The sequence below is a fragment of the Equus przewalskii genome, chromosome 6 (genome assembly GCF_037783145.1).
Source record: "Equus przewalskii isolate Varuska chromosome 6, EquPr2, whole genome shotgun sequence".
NCBI lineage: Eukaryota > Metazoa > Chordata > Mammalia > Perissodactyla > Equidae > Equus > Equus przewalskii.
In genome coordinates this window covers 87,074,744-87,093,580 of record NC_091836.1, presented here as the reverse complement: position 1 = coordinate 87,093,580, position 18,837 = coordinate 87,074,744, and the positions used below count along the sequence as shown (strand labels likewise).

Genomic DNA, 18,837 nt, shown 5'->3' with positions numbered 1-18,837 from the left:
TGCTGGTGAAATAAAAGATGCTGTGGACATCCCTTCGTTGATGGACTGTGAAGCTGGTAACAAGAATGCGGAAGCTCCAATGAGCTGCTGTGCAGAGGTCCAGGATGTATTCAGTGCAGATGGAAGGGGCTGTAGGGTGTGTACAATGGGCCCCCCTCCATGTACAAAGGGGACAAGGACAAAAACCTAGCCACATTTCGTGAAGGAGCTCCCGAGGTGTCTGGAGACCACAAGTGGTCCTGTCGGGAAGTTTAGGGGATGGAGCGGCTTCAGAAACTCTTCAGAGAGATATTTATATTGTTTTATTTTTTCACTGTGTGATTGAACTACCAATTCAAAAAAAGTTTAAGAAATAAAAACTCAACCTGTCTTTACCATGTCACAAATGAAAGAGGCCCATAGAAATGTGCTATTGTCTGTCTTAGCATTCCACCAAGGCCAGGGTCCCCAGGGCCCAGGAAGAAGGCCCACAGTTTCCTTCCAAGGCTGGCCCCAGGATGGCTTAGTCAGGAAGTCCCTTCCAGGTCTGACTTCATTCTCTCCTGCGGAAACAGCCAGCGCTGCGTCCCTAGTCCACATAGCTATCCATGGGTATCTTCAAGTCCCTCTGGGCCTTCCTGGGTTCGCTGGGTAAGTCTAACCCCTACATCCTCCCCCTCGGCGAACTTGGAATGGGTTGGGGTTACTCAGTGGGCAACAGGCCCATTGGTTCTTGTAACCCACCAGGGAAAGGGAGATACAAAGGGAAGAAAAGAGAGGCTAGAAAACACAGGCTTGCTGGCCAGCCTCTCCTCACCCTCTTCTGTGCACAGCCGTCTCCACTGTGTCCACCTGCCCCGTCCCTTCCCCCCTACACACATAGAATGTGTCTGAATCTCTCTCCTGCTCCCTCCCTTGTCCTCCATGGCCTCGTCCTCTCCCTGGTCCTCCCAGGTGAGTGCCCACGCCTGCTGTCACCATGACAACCATTCACCACAAGCAGATGCTGCAGGAGCACGTGTCTCTGGAGCTCTCCAGCTTCAGCACCCACGTGCAGACCTTCTCCCAGACAACCAAGATCGTGGGAGGCAAGCAGAGCGGGGAGGGCTGGGGCGATCAGGAAGGGGCAGACTTTCTTCCTCCAGTCTTTGCAACTCCAGGGCCTCTCAGGAGCCCAAGATAGCAACAGTAACCCTCTCCCAACCTGTGCTTCTAATCTGTGCTTTGATGAAGCTTCAGCTGGCCAGATGTTCACCCACAGATCAGATCTCCAGGAAAACAGCTTAGGAAAAATCAATCACATGGATGTGTGTGAGTGATTGATGGACTCTTAATTGCTTCGGGAGATCAGAGCCATAGGCAAGTGCGTGTGTCTCCGGTGGTAGAATTGCAGGCATGGAGGAAGGAAGGGAGGTAGCTACCTTAATTACACATGAGTAATGCTGACCCCGCTCCACTTAAGAAATAGCAGACTTGGAGCTGCCAGTGGAGAGAGAGTGAACACATGAACAAGTGACCTAAGCTTCCAGGCTCTCCACCCTTGGGGCCCAGACTTGGGGGCTGGCAGATCCAAGAGAAAGCTGAGATGTGGTCTCAGAGCAGAACAGACGGTTTTAGTCCTGTCTCCAGAGGCATGTGATTAAAAGATAGCCAGGGGCCAGACTATTGAATACCTGTCTTCCCGGTCCTTGCGCCTCCCTCAGAGTCCTCTTTGCACAAAGACAGATGAACGCTCTTTACCAAGCCCTCGAAGTCAGAGAGGCAGAGCGAGTGGAACAGCCAGGGCTCAAGACCAGAAGTTGCAAACTCAAGCGATTCTAGTAATGGTTCTCAGCCCTGGCTGCACGTCAGAGTCATCTCATGGTGGCGAGCAGGGGGAAGGGGGGGAAAAGTAGCGATACCGGAGACTCCCCTTAGACTGTTAGATGTTGCTTTGTTGTTGCTGTTTGTTTGTTTGTTTTTAAAGCTCTCCAGGGATCCTAATGTGCAGCCAGAGTCGAAAGCCACTAGCCCACAGGCTCCGGGCGGGGAACACAAATGCAGGAAGAAGACTGAGATGGACTGCAGAGCGCATACCTCATCTAAAGGGGCAGCCACTGTTCACCTCCCACGGACTGTCGCCCTATGGGAATACAAATCCAGTTTTGAGAATCCAGAAATCTGAATTTTTATGTGAAATCTCTCAATTTATAGATGTAGAGCCACTTTTTGTTTAAACATTGTAGAGGTCAAATAAAACACATCAGCAGGGCAAGTGCAGCCTGCGCACAGCTTGTGGGAGACCTCTGATTGCAATTTAAAAGCAGGCCACGCGGCTCCCTAACACACTGTTCTCATCCCAGTCCTTCAGATTAGTGAGGATAATAAAGGCACCTACCTCACTGGGATGTTGTGAGGATTAACTAAAACAATCTCGGAAATGTGCTTAGCACAGTTCCTGATTCCAGGAATGCACTCTCGGAATCACAGCCATTGTTATTAACTGTTACCTCTCCAGCCAACGAGGTTGCCTGTAATCTATACGGAAGAAACGACCTTTGTTTTCCAAATACAAAATTATATTACCGGATCGAATATGCTCTTTCAGATAAGGAGATCCGATACATAGCCCCCCTGGAGTGGGAAGGAGAATTCACCACGCCCAAGGCAATAAATGCTGACCCCACCGAAAAGCAGGGAGAAGGCCTCCCAAGCAGCAGCAGACTCAAGGCTCTCTTAATGCTCCTAGGGGAGCAGGATTTCCAGAAGAGAAGCCCACGAGACTAGGAAAAAAACAAAGAGAACTCTCCTTTTTTAAAAAAAGATATATTAGGACTCAGGGCGTGGCCCCATAAAGGTGATTGACCATTGAGGGGTGGGAGGGGAGCTGGCTCCCCCTAGTGGTTGAAATTTGCCATAACACAATGACCCATTGACTGTAAGGTCCTCCTTTCTTAGCCAAAGCCGGTCGTGCCCTCGCTGACCTAAAATGCTCCACTGTGCCCTCAAGGAAAGGTCAGCCCTCCAACTCCGGGCTGAGCTCCGCCTGGAGCCCATTCTGACCTCTCGACTGCCGCCACAGAGCAAGTCGTGTCGAGGAAGTCCTCGGCCACTGTTGAGTTCTTCAACTTGGATGCCGGAGCTCCGACGTCCCTGCGGGCGAGAGCGCCCCGGAGTTCGTGGGGAAGCCTCAGCCCGTCACCGCGTCCGAGGGCGTGTCGTTCCCCGCGTCTCCCCAGGCCCCTGGGTGCTTCCCTTTCTTCTCCAGTGCCCCAGCCGCCGCCACCACCACCACCCCTGGCCCCCAATACACAAACACTGTCAGAGCCAGGCTAAGGGTCCCCTCCTCTGCCGGGGGCGGGGGCGAGATCGCTGGGAAGAGGCAGGGAGCAGGCAGAAGGTGCAGCCGGGAGGCTAAGAGGCGACACGCGTCCTGTGCACACCGCAGGGGATAAAGCCGTGTTCCCAGCCCGGGTGCAGGGGAACCCCAAACCCCACATCTCCTGGAAGAAGGAGAGCGGCATCCCCATCAAGGAGTCCGCCAACATCTTCTACGACAGCATTAACAAGGAACACGTGCTGAAGGTGCAGGGACCCGAGCCCGAGGTCCAGTTACCCATGAGGCCAGAGGCAGGGACTCCTGGGGTAGGTCGCCGGTCTCTCACGGACAAGAGACCCACAATGACGCTCCAAGAAGTGGGAGATGGGCAAAGAGGCTTCATTGCCCTAGGGAGGGACAGGATAAGAGAGGCCGAGTCAGGAGCTGGGGTGTTGCCAGAGGCCGGGCCTGGGGAGATGGGGGATGACACCAAAATTAGGGGCGGGGCAAGGCAGAGCTAGGGCAATACCAGCACAAGGAGGGGGCAGGACCAAATGAAAGAGAAGGAGGGGTTCCAGAAGGTGAGTGAGCCAAAAGGGAAGGTGAGACCCAAGCTATGGGCATGGCTAGAAAGGGGCGGGCCCCTCGGTGGGTGGAGCGTGGCCGAGTCGGGGCTGGGCCGGAACGGAGGAGAGGCTGGTCATAAAATAAGGATGAGGGTCAGGGTTCCTCTTCCAGGGAGCCTTCCAGAAGAGTGTCGTCAAGGGCCAATCATCCTTAGGTCTAACCAGCTTCTGCAACCTCCGGCTCCAGACCCTTTGAGAAAAGGGAGAGATGGGGTCACTGGGGAGATGGGGTCACTGGGACCCTGGGACCTTACTCCTGTCCCAATCCTGCCCCAAATTCCTGTTGTGAAAGGCAGAGTCTCCCCTCTCCCAAACAGACAGGAAGTTGGTTCCTTCTCTTCCAAAGACCCATTGTTGGACCCTCAGCGCCCCCCAGCACACACAAGCTGCCCTGGAGTCCCCCTACTGGCCATCCCCTATACAAGTTCATTCATTCCAGAGTCCACTGGTCTGTAAGCGCCATGCTACAGGCACCAAGACAGCGATAGTCACCACCATTCCCTCAGGGGCTCAGCCCCGCACCTGGCATGGAGGAGTAAATACGTGTTAAATGAAGGAGTATTCAGCCCAGTGCCAGAAACTGCAGCTAGAGTTACCACTCGGAGGAAGTCCCTGTCTTCCAGAAGCTCACAGCCAAGGGGGAGAATCCAATGCACAATCAGGCTACAAACAGACACCCCCACACTGACTGCTACCTGGTTCCTCCACATCGTAGAGGCTGCTCAGTCTTCCACACAGACACCCACACTCAGCTCCCTCCATCCCCCCAAAATGCCCTCCTTTCCCATCTCACAGAAAGTCTCCCCGTGGTTCCCTCCCCCCTCCCCTCCTAAGGGCCTGACTCTGATCCAGCTGGAGCCGCTGACCTCAGATGACTCTGACAACTACGAGTGCACGGCAAACAATGACCATGCCGACGCCATCTATACTGTGGCCTTGCTGGTGACAGAGGGTGAGCCAGGCCCCTCCTCCTGGCCTTTCTGCTTAGGGACCAAACTCCCCCTGTCTGACCCTGTTTCTCTCTCTGTCCTCAGGTCAAGATAAAATGGATTTCAAAAAGATGTTGAAAAAGAGGTGAGGCTGAGAGGCCCTCTGTCCATGTGTTATCCCCCAACCCTCCAGCCTACAGTTTCTCAAAGGCCTTTCAACAGGGCCCTGAGTTCATGGCCCAGGCGCCAAGAATCTATGGAGTAGGGAGGGGCATCTCAAGGTTAGGAGAGGCTCCCTCTGTCTTCAGAGGAAGGCACTGAGTTCAAGGTTGGCAGCCACTTCCTTCCAGGGTTCCCTGCTCCCAAGAAGAAGCAGAAGAAGGTAGCAAATGAGAAAGAGATGCTAGAGGTTTTGTCTAAGGTGCCCAAGGACTTTGAGAGGCTCTGCATAGAGTACGGTCTCACCAGCTTCCAGGGGCTCCTCAAGAAGCTCAAAGAGATGAAGAAAGTGGAGGTGGAGGTCAGTGCCCATGAGGAGGCGGGGGTCTGCAGACCAAGGGCGGGGCCTCACCAAAAGTGCTAGTGCCTGTGTGTCTCCCAGTGGCAAGGTCTCCTCGCCGGCACATGCTACTCAAAGGCATACTCTCTACTGTGAGAGCAGGAAGGGAACTGAAGTTGCCTTCTTCCTCCCTCTCCCTCTTCACCACTCCCTAATGGACTTGCATGGACTTTGGCGTGAGAGATACCTGGGTTCAGATCCCAGCTCTACTGCTTTATTAACTTTTTGAACTCAGCCATCTCTCTGAACCTCAGTTTCCTCATCTGCAAAATGAAAGTTATACTTTCCTCTTCCGTTTGTCTTTGTGTTATTCTTGTCATTCATTCACTCAACCAACTCGTAATTCTTAAGCATCTACACTGGAATTAGAGAATCCATGTAATTGGCCCAGGTACAGAGTGACTGTTCAATGAATAGGGCTTCCTTTCTCGTCTCTTATCATATCCACCTCCCTAGAAATCTTCCAGTTGAACATTGTGGGGGGGACGGGGGCGGGGCAGGGGATTGCTATCTAGTTAGCCTAGCCTAGCCATTTCTCCTAAGACCCTTAGGGGGCTCCTCCAGAATTGAGGACACAGACTGGGCAGGCTCCAGGTGTCCCTGACACTTGCCATTTTGTTATCACAATCTCTCAGGCCATCTGGATTCTGAAGTCCTTGGAAAATATAGAGACCAAGGTTGACACCACAGTGGTCTCTGACTGTGTCATGGAGCCAAAGGACCCCAAAGTCAAGATGATATGGATCAAGGTAAGAGGGGGAGGGTAGCTAGGCAGGGCCCACCCTGGCAATTTCATTTCCTCTCCCTTCACAGACCCTCTCATTATCCATCAGCCAGGTCATCTCTTCCATCCCATCAAGAGGATGCCTCCTGATACGGTTGAAGCTGGCTGGGAGCTGGGCTCTATTCTTAGCTCTTCCACCACTTTGCTATTTGATCTAAGACAGTTTCTTCTCCCTAAGCCTCAGTCTACCCATCTGAAAGGGCTGGATTAGATAGTCCTGAAGGTCGCTGGAGATCTGTGCCTCTAAGAGAAAGTATCTAATGAACTCCTGAATATTAAGAGTTCAGGCCTCAGGGGAGGTGGGGACTCTGGATCCCACTGAGCCGGATGATGAAGCTAGAGAGATCTTAGGGGCCTCTGGCGGTGTTTGAGGATCTTAGAGAGGTGGACGTGGCACCCTCCAGCTCATGCTGGCCTTGGGGAATGGGGACCTCTGGAAGTCTCCTCCTCAACCCCTTCGTCAGCTTTTCTACCTGTCCCAGGACACAGGGTAACAAGCCACTGAAGACCCAGTACTTCCTGGGCAAGTACAATGTGAACAGATGGGCAGCAAGCATATGCTGGTTCTTACCAATGTGAACATGAATGACGCAGGCACCTACAGCCTGTCCGTGGGCAACAAGTGGATGAGTGCAGAGCTCATAGTGCCGGCTATGAGTGTGGGCATCAAGGGGCACAAGGATGACATGGTCAGGGTCGGGGGGAGTAATAACCAGGGATGGGATCTGTGGAGATATAGGAGAGAGACTATGGGGCTATGCAGGAAAGGACTGCACGGGGCTGGGAGTCAATGGAGGAGAGAAACATGGGGTGTAAGGGAAAGGATTATGACATAAGTGTCATGGGGTGCTATAGCACAGCAGTTAGGAGCACAGTCTCTGGAATTAGACTATTGGTGTTCAAATACCAGCTTCTGTCACTTATGGGCTGTGTGATTTGGGGCAAGTTATTTAACTTCTCTTTGCCTCAGTTTCCCCACCTGTAAAATGAGGCATAATAGTAGAATCTGCCTGTGTGGGAATTGGATGCATTAATATGTGCAAATTGGCTAGAATAGTGCCAGGCACATATCTAAAACTACATAAGTGCTTTTTCAAATTGCTGTTAACATTACGGGGGAGGAGACCATAGGAACATCAGGGGAGGGGATTCTAGGATTCACGAGAGGAATGAAAGGAAGGGTGCTCTCCTCAACTGTGGGCTATGAAGCCAATGACACCTGAGTCTCCATGCCCCCTTCACCATCCCACTCCAGTGACTGCCCCTCCTACTCTTTGCTGCAGGTGAGCCACTGAAGTTCTTGGGAAAGATGAAGCCAATGAAGGTGACAGAGCACCAGACAGCTGTGTTTGAGGTCCGCCTCTCCAAGGAGGTGCCCAACTTTGTGTGGAAGTTCAATGGGAAGGAGCTGAAGAGGGATAAACAGTATGAAATCACAGAGTCCGAGGATGGTCTGACCCACATGCCTAAGGTTAAAGATGCCAGACTCAGTGACAGTGGCAAGTACTCTGCCATGGCGAGGGACCTAGTACAGAAGGCCCAGCTCACTATTGGTCAGGCCAGAGCTTGAGGGGTGGGCTTCACACCACAGCAGCCTCCATGTGCGCAATCATCCATCCACCCATCCATCCATCCACCCATCCATCTATCCACTTCCTCCTTGAAAGGCCCTGTGATGGGTACGAGAAAGACAGAGGGTTGTTCTCTCCACTAACTCCTAGCCCAGTGGGAAAGACAGGTGTGGAAATGGAATTCGAACAAAAGTTCTCAAGCAAGGAGTCAAGATACTCTGGGATCTTATGATCAGCTGGGAGATCATAAGATCATGGGCCATGAAATTATTAGCCTTTATGGCTTTAATATCGTATATTACAGCACATCACTCTTGACTCCTCGCATTCTTATATTATCTAATAGGTATAGAAGAGTTGCACATGATGGTGGGTACACCAAGAAGCATGCCACACATGTGAACCACAATTGACACATGTGACATAGAGTCATCATTGCTGTGATGGAGGGAGACACAGAGGCTGTGGGAGCCCAAAGAAGGGGCACCACCTGGTGATGTCAGAAAAGATGTGATGAGGTCATGGCCAAGCTTTACCACGAAGAACCAAAAGGAGTTCAGCTTTCAGAGAAGGGCGAAGAGGAGAGGACATTCTCAGCAGAGGGAATGGCATGTGTAAAGGCCCAGACACCAGAGAGACAATGTAATTATGGCTGGGGTTCAAAGAGGGCATTAGAGATCCTGGCTGCGGTGCTGTGAGGAGGTAAAAGTTGCCATCCCATTTTACGTACGAGGAAACTGAGACTCAGAAAGTAAATGCATTACATACAGTCAGCTAGCAAGGGGCAGAGCTGGGACTCTCCCTGCCAGTGCCTCCCTGGATCACACGTAGCACGGAAACACACTCCATGTCACAAGTCCCTATGTTTTCTGGGGTGAAAAAGGGGAGCAGGAAAGCATGCAGCTTCAGAAAAGGGATGCAGGAGGTTGGGAGTGGGCCCAAGTCTTTGTCTATCTGTCCACAGGCATCCCCATCAAGTTTGTGAGCACCCTGAAGAACGTACATGTGAAAGAGAGGAGCCGTGCATGCCTTGAGTGTGAGCTGACATCCAAGGATGTGACACTGTGCTGGAAGAAGGACGGGTGGCTGCTGGAGCATGGAAGCAAGTACAGCATGAACCATGAGGGCAAGCGAGCAGAGCCGGTCATTGGGGATGCACAGCTCAGTGACGGTGGTGAGTACACTGTGGTGGCCATGCAGGATGGGGACCCCACTGAATACAATAGTACTGCCACAGTCACCGTGGAGGGTACATACCCTCCCTGTCAGTCCCCGCTGACCAACCCCCCACCCCCGACCCTAACAGTTCCCTACTGTGGACACTGATCAGTCCCCCTACTGACCCCAACCCTCCCCAGACCATGATCAGTTTCTACATCTGCTCTCTGACCACCCTCATCTCCCAAATTCCGACCGTCTCTGACCTCTCAGGCCTTTATCTCTACCTCCTAGATCCCATCTCTCAAACTCTGAAATCCCTTGACTTCATCCGATCTTCACCTCCAGACTCTGACCAGTCCCAGCAACCCTGATCATCCCGCACCCCTTGACCCCGACCAGCCCCTACTCACTAATTCTGACCATTCCCCACTGACCCTGACCACCCTCAACTCTCCAATACCCTGGGCATCCCACAGACCAGCGTAACACAACTCAATATCTCAACTCCACTAACCACCTGCATCCCCACCTTCTAGTCGCCCTTCTTCGGCTGAGCATTCTAAGTCCCCACCAACCATCCTCCGATGATCAGCCCCCATTAGCCATCTCCCAGTCTTCCTGGTGGCCATCTCCCAATGCCACTGCCTTCCCCCCAACCCTGCACCTACTTGCTCCAGTCCCCCTAACTTACCATTACTCAGTCTCCCATTGACCATTTTCAAACCTCGTGCTCATCATGAATGGTTTTGATAGACGCAGCACCAGTGCCCCTTCCCATGGCCATCGCCTCCAGCCCTTTTCCCGCGAGTCCCTTCCACGCCAACACCCCACCCCAGGCCCTGTCTGCTTCCTCCCTAGAACGTCTGGCCACCGGTGAAGAGCAGGATGCCCAACGTTCACGTGACCACCGGGAGCGCAGCTGAGCTGTGCATAGTGCTGAACGGCGAGAAGGTGGAGGGCTCGTGGCTGAAGGATGGCAAGGAGGTCCGAGGTAGGAGCCAGGGAAAGGGACGAAAGAGGAAGAGGCGACAGCGCATACACTCACACTCACGCCTGCCCCTCACGCCCCAGATCACGGACTTGCGCGGCGTGCAGATCGTGAAGCAGGGTGCGGTCCACAAATTCATCTTCCCCATTATGGGCCCCGAGAATGAGGGCACGTACACATTCCGGGCCAAGGGCGTAGAGAGCGAAGCCTCGGTATTCATTGCAGGTGAGGTCGCCCGGCGCTCACTCTAGACGAAGCTCAACCGCGCTACGCCCTCCCGGCTCTTGGCCCCGGCATCCCCGTGAGCTCCTCCCCCACCGCTGCCGGGCGAGCCTGCCCTGCCGCGCCGCCCCGCCCCGCAGATCCTCCTACCGACAACCCGTCGGTGCTGGAGGGACTGGCCGCGCGCCCAGTGACCGTGAAGGTGGGCCACATGGCAAAGCCGCTGCCCAAAGTGACGTGCTACGAGGACGGCGTGGAGGTGACAGAGGAGACACGCGTGTCCAGGGAATGCAGGGAAGACCAGGCGCTGCTCACGGTCTCAACCTGCGTGCGCGAGGACAGCGGCCTCATTACGCTCAAGCTTGAGTGAGCGTGGCTCAGCCACAGCCGCTCTGCACCTCCGTGAGCTGCTGAGAGCAGGACTGCGGCTGCGCTGGGCGGAGGGCACCTGCTGCTCAGCGCTCAGCGGGGGAGGCCGGCTGCCCAGAGTTGGAGTTTGGATGGAGAACGGGATTGAAGTGCTGGCTTTGCAGCCATAAGCCCCCTTCTTAATTTCCTAACTAGGTGGCCTTGGACAAGTCAATTAACCTTCCTAAGCCTCAGTTTCTCATCTGCAACGGGGTGATTTGGGTTTTTTTTTTTTTTTTAATCTATTTCAAGTGAATTTAAAGCACATAGCAGAGTGTACATGGACAGCACATGATAGACCTCAGGCTTCAAATGTTACTTAAGTGTTGTTATTGGCTGGGAGAATGGTGTGGTTGGAAGTAAAGGGAAATGAGGTGAAAGAGAGGTGGGATTTACAGATGGAAGTGAGGTTGGTTGGGAAGAGTACTGGGGTTGGAAGTGAAATGGATTGAGGGGAGGTGAGATAGGGATGAGGATAAAATGAGATTGGAGAGAAAGATGGAGTGGGAGTTCCAATGGGATTTGGGATGGGTCTGAAGATAAGATTAAGGAAAGAGATGAGGAGTTGGCCTTAGTGAACTCATATTCAAATGCAAAACACACACACACATATGCACACACACACACTCACCATCACCACCTCCTCTACCTGCATTTCCATCAAGCTGTAGGGTGAGGTTTGGATTTCAATTCAATTCAGCATCATAACTGAGCACGTCCTCTGTGTTCTCAGTTCTGGGGACACAGAGAGGAAGCATCCCCAGCAGTCCCTCAACCCAAAAGGGATGAACACTGGTAGACATGTAATTATAACACAAGATAAACTGTAAAACCAGAAAGCACTGGAGTTCTGGAAGGGGACAAGAGGGCATCAGCTGAGGTAGGGGCCCCTCGGGTCTCCAGTCCACCCATTCCGAGGCAGGTGGGAGTCTCAAGAAGGCAAGGATCAAACTCTTTGGGCAAGTCTTACAAGGAGGGGCAGTGGACACAAGGAGGGGCAGTGGATACAAGGAAGGGCAGTGGATACAAGGAGGGGGCAGTGGATACAAGGAAGGGCAAGGGATCCAGAAAGCTCAGACTCTAGTGCTGCCCCCGTCTGGCTGGACCTCGGACGAGTGGGATGAAGCCCTTCTGCTCCTTTGCTCCAAAGCCCCATTCTGATGCTGTCTCCTCTCCTCAGACCATCCCAAGCCTCCCCAGGGCCGAGTGGAGTTCCTGGAGCTCTCAGGCAGTTGTGTGCACATGAAGTGGAAGGCCCTGAAGGACAATGGTGGGCGGCCTGTGACACAGTTCATAGTGGAACGGAGGGCCGGTCAGCAAGAAGGCCTAGATTAAGATAGGCGAGGTGGACAGCAAAGTCACCAGATTCTCTACCAACAAGGTGGAAGGGGAAAAGCCTACCAGTTTCATATACTGGCAGTCAATTCAGAAGGAGTGAGCGAGCCACTGGAGACACACGAAGGGTTTCCAGGAAATCCTATCGGTCAGTGAGATAGCCCTGTGCTCGGGGAGTCAGGATGGGGGCTGTCAGCCAGGGAGGAATGCTGGTCTGTGGGGAATTCCAGAGGGTCATCTCTCTAGCTGTCCCATGAGGCAGACAAATTCCAGAGTAAGAGCAGAACATTGTATTGGGCAGGAATTCTTGACCATTTCCAGTCAGATCACACGCACAACACACTCCCATGCATATATCCAGAACTGTGCACAGTTCCAGGGAAATGACTCCCCTTGTTTCTCCATTCCAGAAATCATCTCAAATTCAAGTGAGAGTGATGCTACTTTAGGGGTAATCTTGAATCCATTCTAATTTTTTTCCCAAAGAGAACCCTTGACAACATTGGCATTTTAATTATGATTGCTAATTAATGACTTGCTACACTCCTCCCAGCTGATCCCCATGTCTCAGTGTGTCAAGACAGTACCTTAAGAACTGTGGCACTGGGGACGACACCGCTTGGAAGATTCAAGTCAGTGATTCTCAGTCTTGGCTGCACATTAGAATCATCTGAGGTCTTTAAAAAAAAAAAAAATGCTGGTGCCTGGCCTCCACCCTAGACCAGATAAACTGGAATATCTGGAGGTGGGACCCAGACACTAGTTGGTAGTGGTGGTGTGTTTGTTTGCTTGTTTACTCCCCACTTGATGTTAATGTGCTACCAGAGTTAAGAATGATTGGTTCAAGTTTTTTTAAGGAGGGGACTAGAGGTCCCCTCTAGTCAGGGGCCTAGACAGGTGCCTCAGGGGTGGGCACCTGTCTACATGCTCCCCCTCCTAAGCCCTGCCCCCTCTCTGTCTCCCACAGAGCCCTGTGCTATTGCCTCCCAGCCTCAAGTGACTGATGTGACCAAAGAGGCTGTGACCATCACATGGAATGCCCCCACCTGGGTGAGGGGGCGGGGGGCACCGAGTGCTTGCCTACATTGTGAAACAGAAGAAGAAAGGCAGCAACCTGTGGGTGCCAGTCAACAAGGATCCCATCAAGGGTGAGGTGCTAGGGACAGAGGCTCAGGAGGGACCAAAGGGCTCTTTGTGGGTGGACGCGTGTACCCTTGCTGCTCTGAGCATACTCCCCCCACCTCAACTCCTTTGGGGATTTTAATATTATCTCATGACCCCCTCTACCATGTCTTCTCACTCTATGGTCTCCCACCCCATGGACCCCTGCCCTCATGACCTCTCAAATTCTCATTTCAGACGCCAAGTGCACTGTGGATGGCCTCCTGGAAGACACAGAATATGAATTCTGAGTTGTAGCTGTGAATAAGGCAGGACTGGGACAGCCCAGTAGGCTGTCCAACTCAGTGGTAGACAAGGATCCCGTCAGTGAGTATGAGGCTGCCAGGCCCTAACACATAGTGGAATTAGCCCTCTCAAGATAGACAGAGAATTTCCTCTCTGGGAAAGTCTAAGAAGAGGGGTCATACAGTCTCCATTCTCTGGGAGCTGCCAGTCTGATGGAAGGACTGGTTTCAGGCACAAGAGAAAGCCAGCAAGTAAAGGTTGAGAGTCAGGGATGGCGAGGAGGCAGGGTGGAAAATGTTTTTATCAAATTTTGAGTGTTTCTGGTTAGGTGAGGTAGTAGACACATGACTGAGGGCTGAGTAGGGGTGTTGGGTAGGTGATTGGGAGGGTGTGGAATTTAGGACGTGGGGTACGGGTATTGCACGTGACTGGATGTGGTTGGGCTAAAGGCTGGAGTCTTGAATATAGAGGGGTTGAGTGTATAGGGTATGCTGAATTTGGAGGGTATTGGCTTCAAGGGTGAAAGTGTTGAGTCAGTGAGAGAATTGAATTTGGAGGCTGTTGAGTACACAAGGTTGGGTATTGAGGGTGTTAACTGTGGGAGTTGGAGGTAGAAGTGGTGAAAGTTAGGTTTCAGGGCTACTGAGTATGAGAACTGGGCATGCGGTTGAGTAAAGATGAGTTTAGGGCCTGACTGGATGTCTGTGCCATCCAGAACCCCCAGGCCTGAGGCAGGCCCTGCACATGTCTGAGTCCTCCAGCTCCAGCATCTCCCTGGCCTGGCGGGAGCCTGCAGAGGGAAACCCACCCTCTGGCTACATCCTTTAGATGCAGGCTGAAGTCACCAAGTAGTGGTCCAAGTGCACAAACACCCCCATCTCGGGCCCCTGCTACACGGTGGGAGGCCTCACTGAGAGGCAGATATACTTCTTCTGAATCCGGGCTGTGAACGAGGCTGGGGTTGGGGAGCCTATGGAACTGGATGAGGGAGTCCGTGCCATGCCACCACGAGGTGAAGATGCAGAGATAGCTGAGGTTTAGAACCCGACATCCTAGCTCCAAACCTCCCACTCTCAAACTTGATCGCACGGGGGAATATTGGGTGGTGCTGTGATCAAGAAAAAGTCATCCATACTTGTTGTGCCTGGACAGAGCTAGGGGTGACCCCAGGGGCTTCCCCACCAAAAAACACCCCTCATGTGTGCCAAATAGTATGTACTGTGTGCCAAGGGCGGTGGGGACACAGGATGTACCCTAAAGAGTCTTACACACTAATAGAGGGAGACAGATGAGAAAACAAATAAATGCTTCAGGGTTGCAGGGCTGCTGGATGTCTATACGGCCTGCAGGAGGAGCATGAAGGAGGGGAGGTTGGGAAAGGCTTTGGAGGGAAGCCTTGAAGGCAAGTCTTCTGGAAAGAGGTCCATGCCCCCACCTCTCTCTACTCCATCTCAGCTGGCCCCAAGTTTGACCTCAGTGCCCAGCTGAAGAGTCACATGGTGGTTTGCGCTGGGACAGCCCTCTGGATGCATGCCGCCTTCTCTGTGAGTAGTTCCCAAGCCCAGCCCCCAGATGCCCACCACTTCACCAAGGTGGCTGGTGTAGCTATCAGAGTCTCTGCCTCTGCCCCTCGCCAGACCCCTGCACTAGAGCCTGGCAGCAGACAATGGGAGAGGGCCTGCCACCAGATACCATCTGGGTGAGCCCTGGTGACATCTCCTGCCATCCCCCAGGGCTCACCACCACCCAGCATGATCTGGCAGAAAGATGGCATCCCCACCAAGGGCAGGGAAACCATCGCCAAGGGCAAAAACCACTCCCAGTTCCTCATCAACAGCACCAAGCACTCCGACTCAGGGGTGTACCGCATCTTGCCCCAGAATGACCTTGGAGAGGCATAATATGACATCCACGTGCGGGGCGGCAGGTCCGACAGTAAGAGGCAGAGGCCTCAGGGATGCACCCATGCACACACTCCACAATGTAGCCCCCACTGCGGCTCGAGTTCCTACCACTGCAAAGTCGTGCCTTACAGTAGGGAAGGCTTCTCTGGCACCACAAAGCAAAACTTTATCAGCCTTTGCCTCAATGGGAGGGTTGTTTCCGCTTTTTCTCACTGTCCTGAAGCCCCAGAGGCATTGAACTAGGACCAAGCCCTTGTTTCAGTTTCTGCAATCAAATCTGGTGAGCTTCGAGCATATGTGGAGGATGGCGGGCAGAGAGAGAGCAGACAACGGTTGAGAGGCAGGAGGGCCAGGTGGACATGAGTCCACTAAAAATTGGGATGACCTCTTAGAGAGGGCTGGAAGCTTTAGAATAAAGCCCTAAACCCCCAAGGGGTGAACTTTTATTGAACAGTTACTACTGTTCGGTGCCAGGCACTTACTCAGCATTTCTATGATAGTTATTGTTCTCCCTATTTTGCAAATGAGGAAACGGTCTCAGAAAAGATAACTTGCCCAAGTCCACAGGGCTGGTAAATGGCAGAGCTACACTTCAGAAATAGTTCTTTCTCACTGCAAGACACCAGCTGCCTGAGACTCAAAGAAGGGACATGCCCCATCCCATTGTCCATGCTTGGCAGGTGGCTGGGGTGGGGTCTCAATACTTCAGCACCGACTCCCCTACTCCCCGGTGGCTAATGGACCTTCTGACTGTACCAGATTTTCCACGACCACCCACAAACCTACAGCTGACCAAGGAGGTGACACACTGACTCTTACCTGGAACCACAGTCCCAGTATGAAGGAGGACAGTGATGCCCGCTATGTCATCATGAAGCGGGATGCCCAGACCGCCACCTGGTTCACCACAGCCGATCATGTGTTCAATAACAAGTACACGGTGACCGGGTTGCCCCCTCCCCCGGCATGAAGTACTACTTCCGAGTGGTGGCCAGAATGAAATCGGTGACAGCGACCCACTTGACACCAAGGATATTTGGCTTGTCAACAAGGACAAGAGTGAGTCAGGGAGTTAGGGTTTCGTGTTCCATCTGGGATCCCTGAGGGCAGGGATGACAGAAGTGTTGCAAGGGTACCCAAGATTTGAGGCGAAATCTGAGAACCTGAGGTGGAAGTGTTAACGTCAGGGGAGGAGACACTTTCTGGGTACTCTGAGGGGTGGGACTAACGTGGAGGTGGAGGTGGGGGTGGGGGTGCCGGGGGAGGGGCGGGGACCGTGGAGCTGAGATACACGGTCCTCTCTGAGCGGAGTGGCTGGTGGGGGTGAGGACTGGGGAAGATCTCCAACGAGCAGGGCTGACGTCCAGGAACCCTGGAGGGAGGGGGTTAAGGATGGGGATAGCGCCGGGAAACCGGAAACGCGGGGCTCAATGGGAGAGAGGGGAGACCGCGGAGGCTGGGATGACGTTGGGGAAAGCTCGGATGCGGAGTTAAAAGCCATCCAAATAACAGCTCGGGGCCGGGAAGCCGGTGGCTGGAAAGAAGTCTGGGACTCCCGGGGCTGGAAAAGCGTAAAATCTCGCGGAACTGGCATAGGTCCATCAGGCTCCGCTCCTCCATCAGCCTTCCGCTCGTGGAAGCCTGGAGCGGCAAGGAGGTGGGAAACTGGCAAAAGAGAAACCTTAGGAACCAGTATAAAGTTGGGGTCCCAGAGCTGATAGCATAGGAAGCTAACCCAGGTCATCAGGGTCCCGTGGGCTGGGTCTCGGGGCGCCTTCCGAGCTCTAAACCGGCGGGCGATGGAGATGGCCTTGACCCACTCAGGGCCCGCCGACGCAGTCGAGGACCTGAGCGCCAAGTCGAAGTCGTCCCAGCTGAAGGACTGGCGCCGCGCGCCGCGCTTCCTGACACTCCCCCGCTCCCCGGCCCCAGCCGCCCACGGTGCTGCGCGGCCAGGACTGCACCATGACCTGCGCCTTCCTTGGGAACTCGCGGCCCACGGTGACCCTCTACAAGGGCGACGTCAACATCAGGTTCTGATAAAACTCCACCAGCGGCGTGTGCACAATCGTCTTCCCCACCTGCACGCTCAAGGACAGCAGCGAGCACAGCGTGCCGGTGAAGGAGCTGGGCAAGGACCGTAGCAGCTGTGCGCTCACCATCTACGTGAGGGCCCCGCGGAGCCGGACCTGAGGGGTGTGGGGGGTGCCCCGGGAGCAGCTGTGTCCCGTCTGGGGCAGATGCGCAAAATCACGGTCTCTGGGCTGTTGACAGACTCTTCTGGCAGGGCTGGCGCCGTTTTTTATTTACTCTGCCATCAGGTAATGTAAACATTCTCTGACCGGCCACCGTTTGCACCACTCTCTCCCATCTCTCAAAGTTGTTCTGTGCCTTGCCCCTGCAGACTTGCAAGTTTGCAAGAACACACACACGTGTTCCATGTTCTGCTCATCTGTGCACTTGCAGGGGAAATACTTTATTTCTTCCTACACACTCTACTGTCTTCACAGCTACATAGCTAGTAGTGTGAACTCTAAATGCAAAGCTGACCTGCCTTGCTCCCTGTTGCTTAAACTCCTAGCTTTTCCATGATCCTGTTGGTAAAATCCCAACCTACGAGGCTCCCCACCACCCCATCTACCTCTCCAGCCTCATCCTCTGCCGTTCCCTGAACTCTGCATGGCACTCCCTTGGCGTCCGTGGAGTCCACAGTTACAGACCTTTTTCATCCTGTTACGAATGCCTTCCCTTGGGGAAAGGACCATGTCCTATGTCTCTGTCTCTCAACTACTCAGCTAAGTGTCTGGCACTGAGATGATGCCTCCAGAGCGGCCGCTGAACTGTGTAACAGAACTAGGCCAGGGAAGGCACTGCGGGAGACATCCAGCTTTCACTCCACAGCTAGAGAGATCCCTGACAACTTAATTCTGGTTGTAAGCACATGGGCCCAGGGCCCTGGCTACACTACTCACCAGCCATGTGACCTTGGCAGGCCACGCTGAGCCTGTTTTCTCATCTACTTCTTAGAGCTTTTGTGAGGCTTAAATGAGATGGTGCACAGAAGTGCTTGGCAAATATTAAGGGCTGAATAATTGGCAGCTCTTGGCCCCACGTGCTCAGCTGACCTTGGGAGACTGGGGCTGGAGCTGCGGCCTAGCCCCAGGGAGGACTGAGGATCTCAGGCAGGATCCAGCCCCTGGTTCCTGCATAGTAACTGCAAGTCCAGCAGTTTGAAGTTTCCCTTGCCCCAGCATCATTAACACTAACAAACGCTTGCTTTGCTCTTTCAGACCAAGATGATAAGTCAGTTCTAGCATCAGTCACCGAGAGTCTGCAGAAGAAATCCAAGCATCTTATGTGAGCTCCAGCCCAGCCCAGGCATCAGGAGAATGTTGTGCTGTGGGGCTTCTTGGCCTGTCCTCTGTGTGGCCTCAGTGAGGGAAACCCAGTTTGCTCTCTGGTGCTTGTCACTGCAAACATTCAGTGAAAGGATGGGACAATAAATGGAGTGAGCTCACCCTTGCCTGTTCCTGAGTGTGGTGTGCAGCAGGAGTGGGATGCGGATACACAGAACCTGGACCCCTGAGAGCTTTGTCCAAACCTACGCACACGGGGAGTGACCAGCCCCCTTTCACTGGACCTTGACTTGCCCACCCCCACCCCCTG

General features: G+C 53.5%; 2 protein-coding genes across 7 annotated transcripts in view; one reads left to right on the top strand and one right to left on the bottom strand.

The window, feature by feature from the left end:
* Window positions 1–290: 290 nt before the first annotated feature.
* TMEM86A (transmembrane protein 86A) overlaps window positions 291–18,837 on the bottom strand; it is a 28,006-nt gene continuing 9,459 nt past the window's right edge. For 2 of the 6 annotated variants that reach the window (XR_011541239.1, XR_011541241.1), the window contains one exon: window positions 291–4,093. The gene's annotated coding sequence lies outside the window, so the exon portion shown is untranslated. Of the gene's footprint in view, window positions 4,094–12,447; window positions 12,538–18,837 lie in introns of all 6 variants that reach the window. The other 4 variants (XR_011541244.1, XR_011541240.1, XR_011541243.1 and 1 more) reach the window with 4 other exon arrangements.
* IGSF22 (immunoglobulin superfamily member 22) lies at window positions 959–18,679 on the top strand. Its single transcript, XM_070624467.1, is given in 32 exon segments — window positions 959–1,067; window positions 3,041–3,088; window positions 3,091–3,171; window positions 3,407–3,543; window positions 4,756–4,855; window positions 4,938–4,982; window positions 5,183–5,352; window positions 6,027–6,140; window positions 6,665–6,710; window positions 6,713–6,832; window positions 7,459–7,728; window positions 8,711–8,995; window positions 9,766–9,779; window positions 9,781–10,120; window positions 10,258–10,480; window positions 10,482–10,526; window positions 11,704–11,836; window positions 11,838–11,910; window positions 11,913–12,008; window positions 12,828–12,913; window positions 12,915–13,008; window positions 13,220–13,348; window positions 13,983–14,279; window positions 14,723–14,811; window positions 15,001–15,185; window positions 15,923–15,972; window positions 15,975–16,126; window positions 16,129–16,162; window positions 16,165–16,230; window positions 17,011–17,084; window positions 17,086–17,337; window positions 18,461–18,679. Coding segments are annotated over 32 exon segments (4,029 nt in total). The 3' UTR covers window positions 18,533–18,679.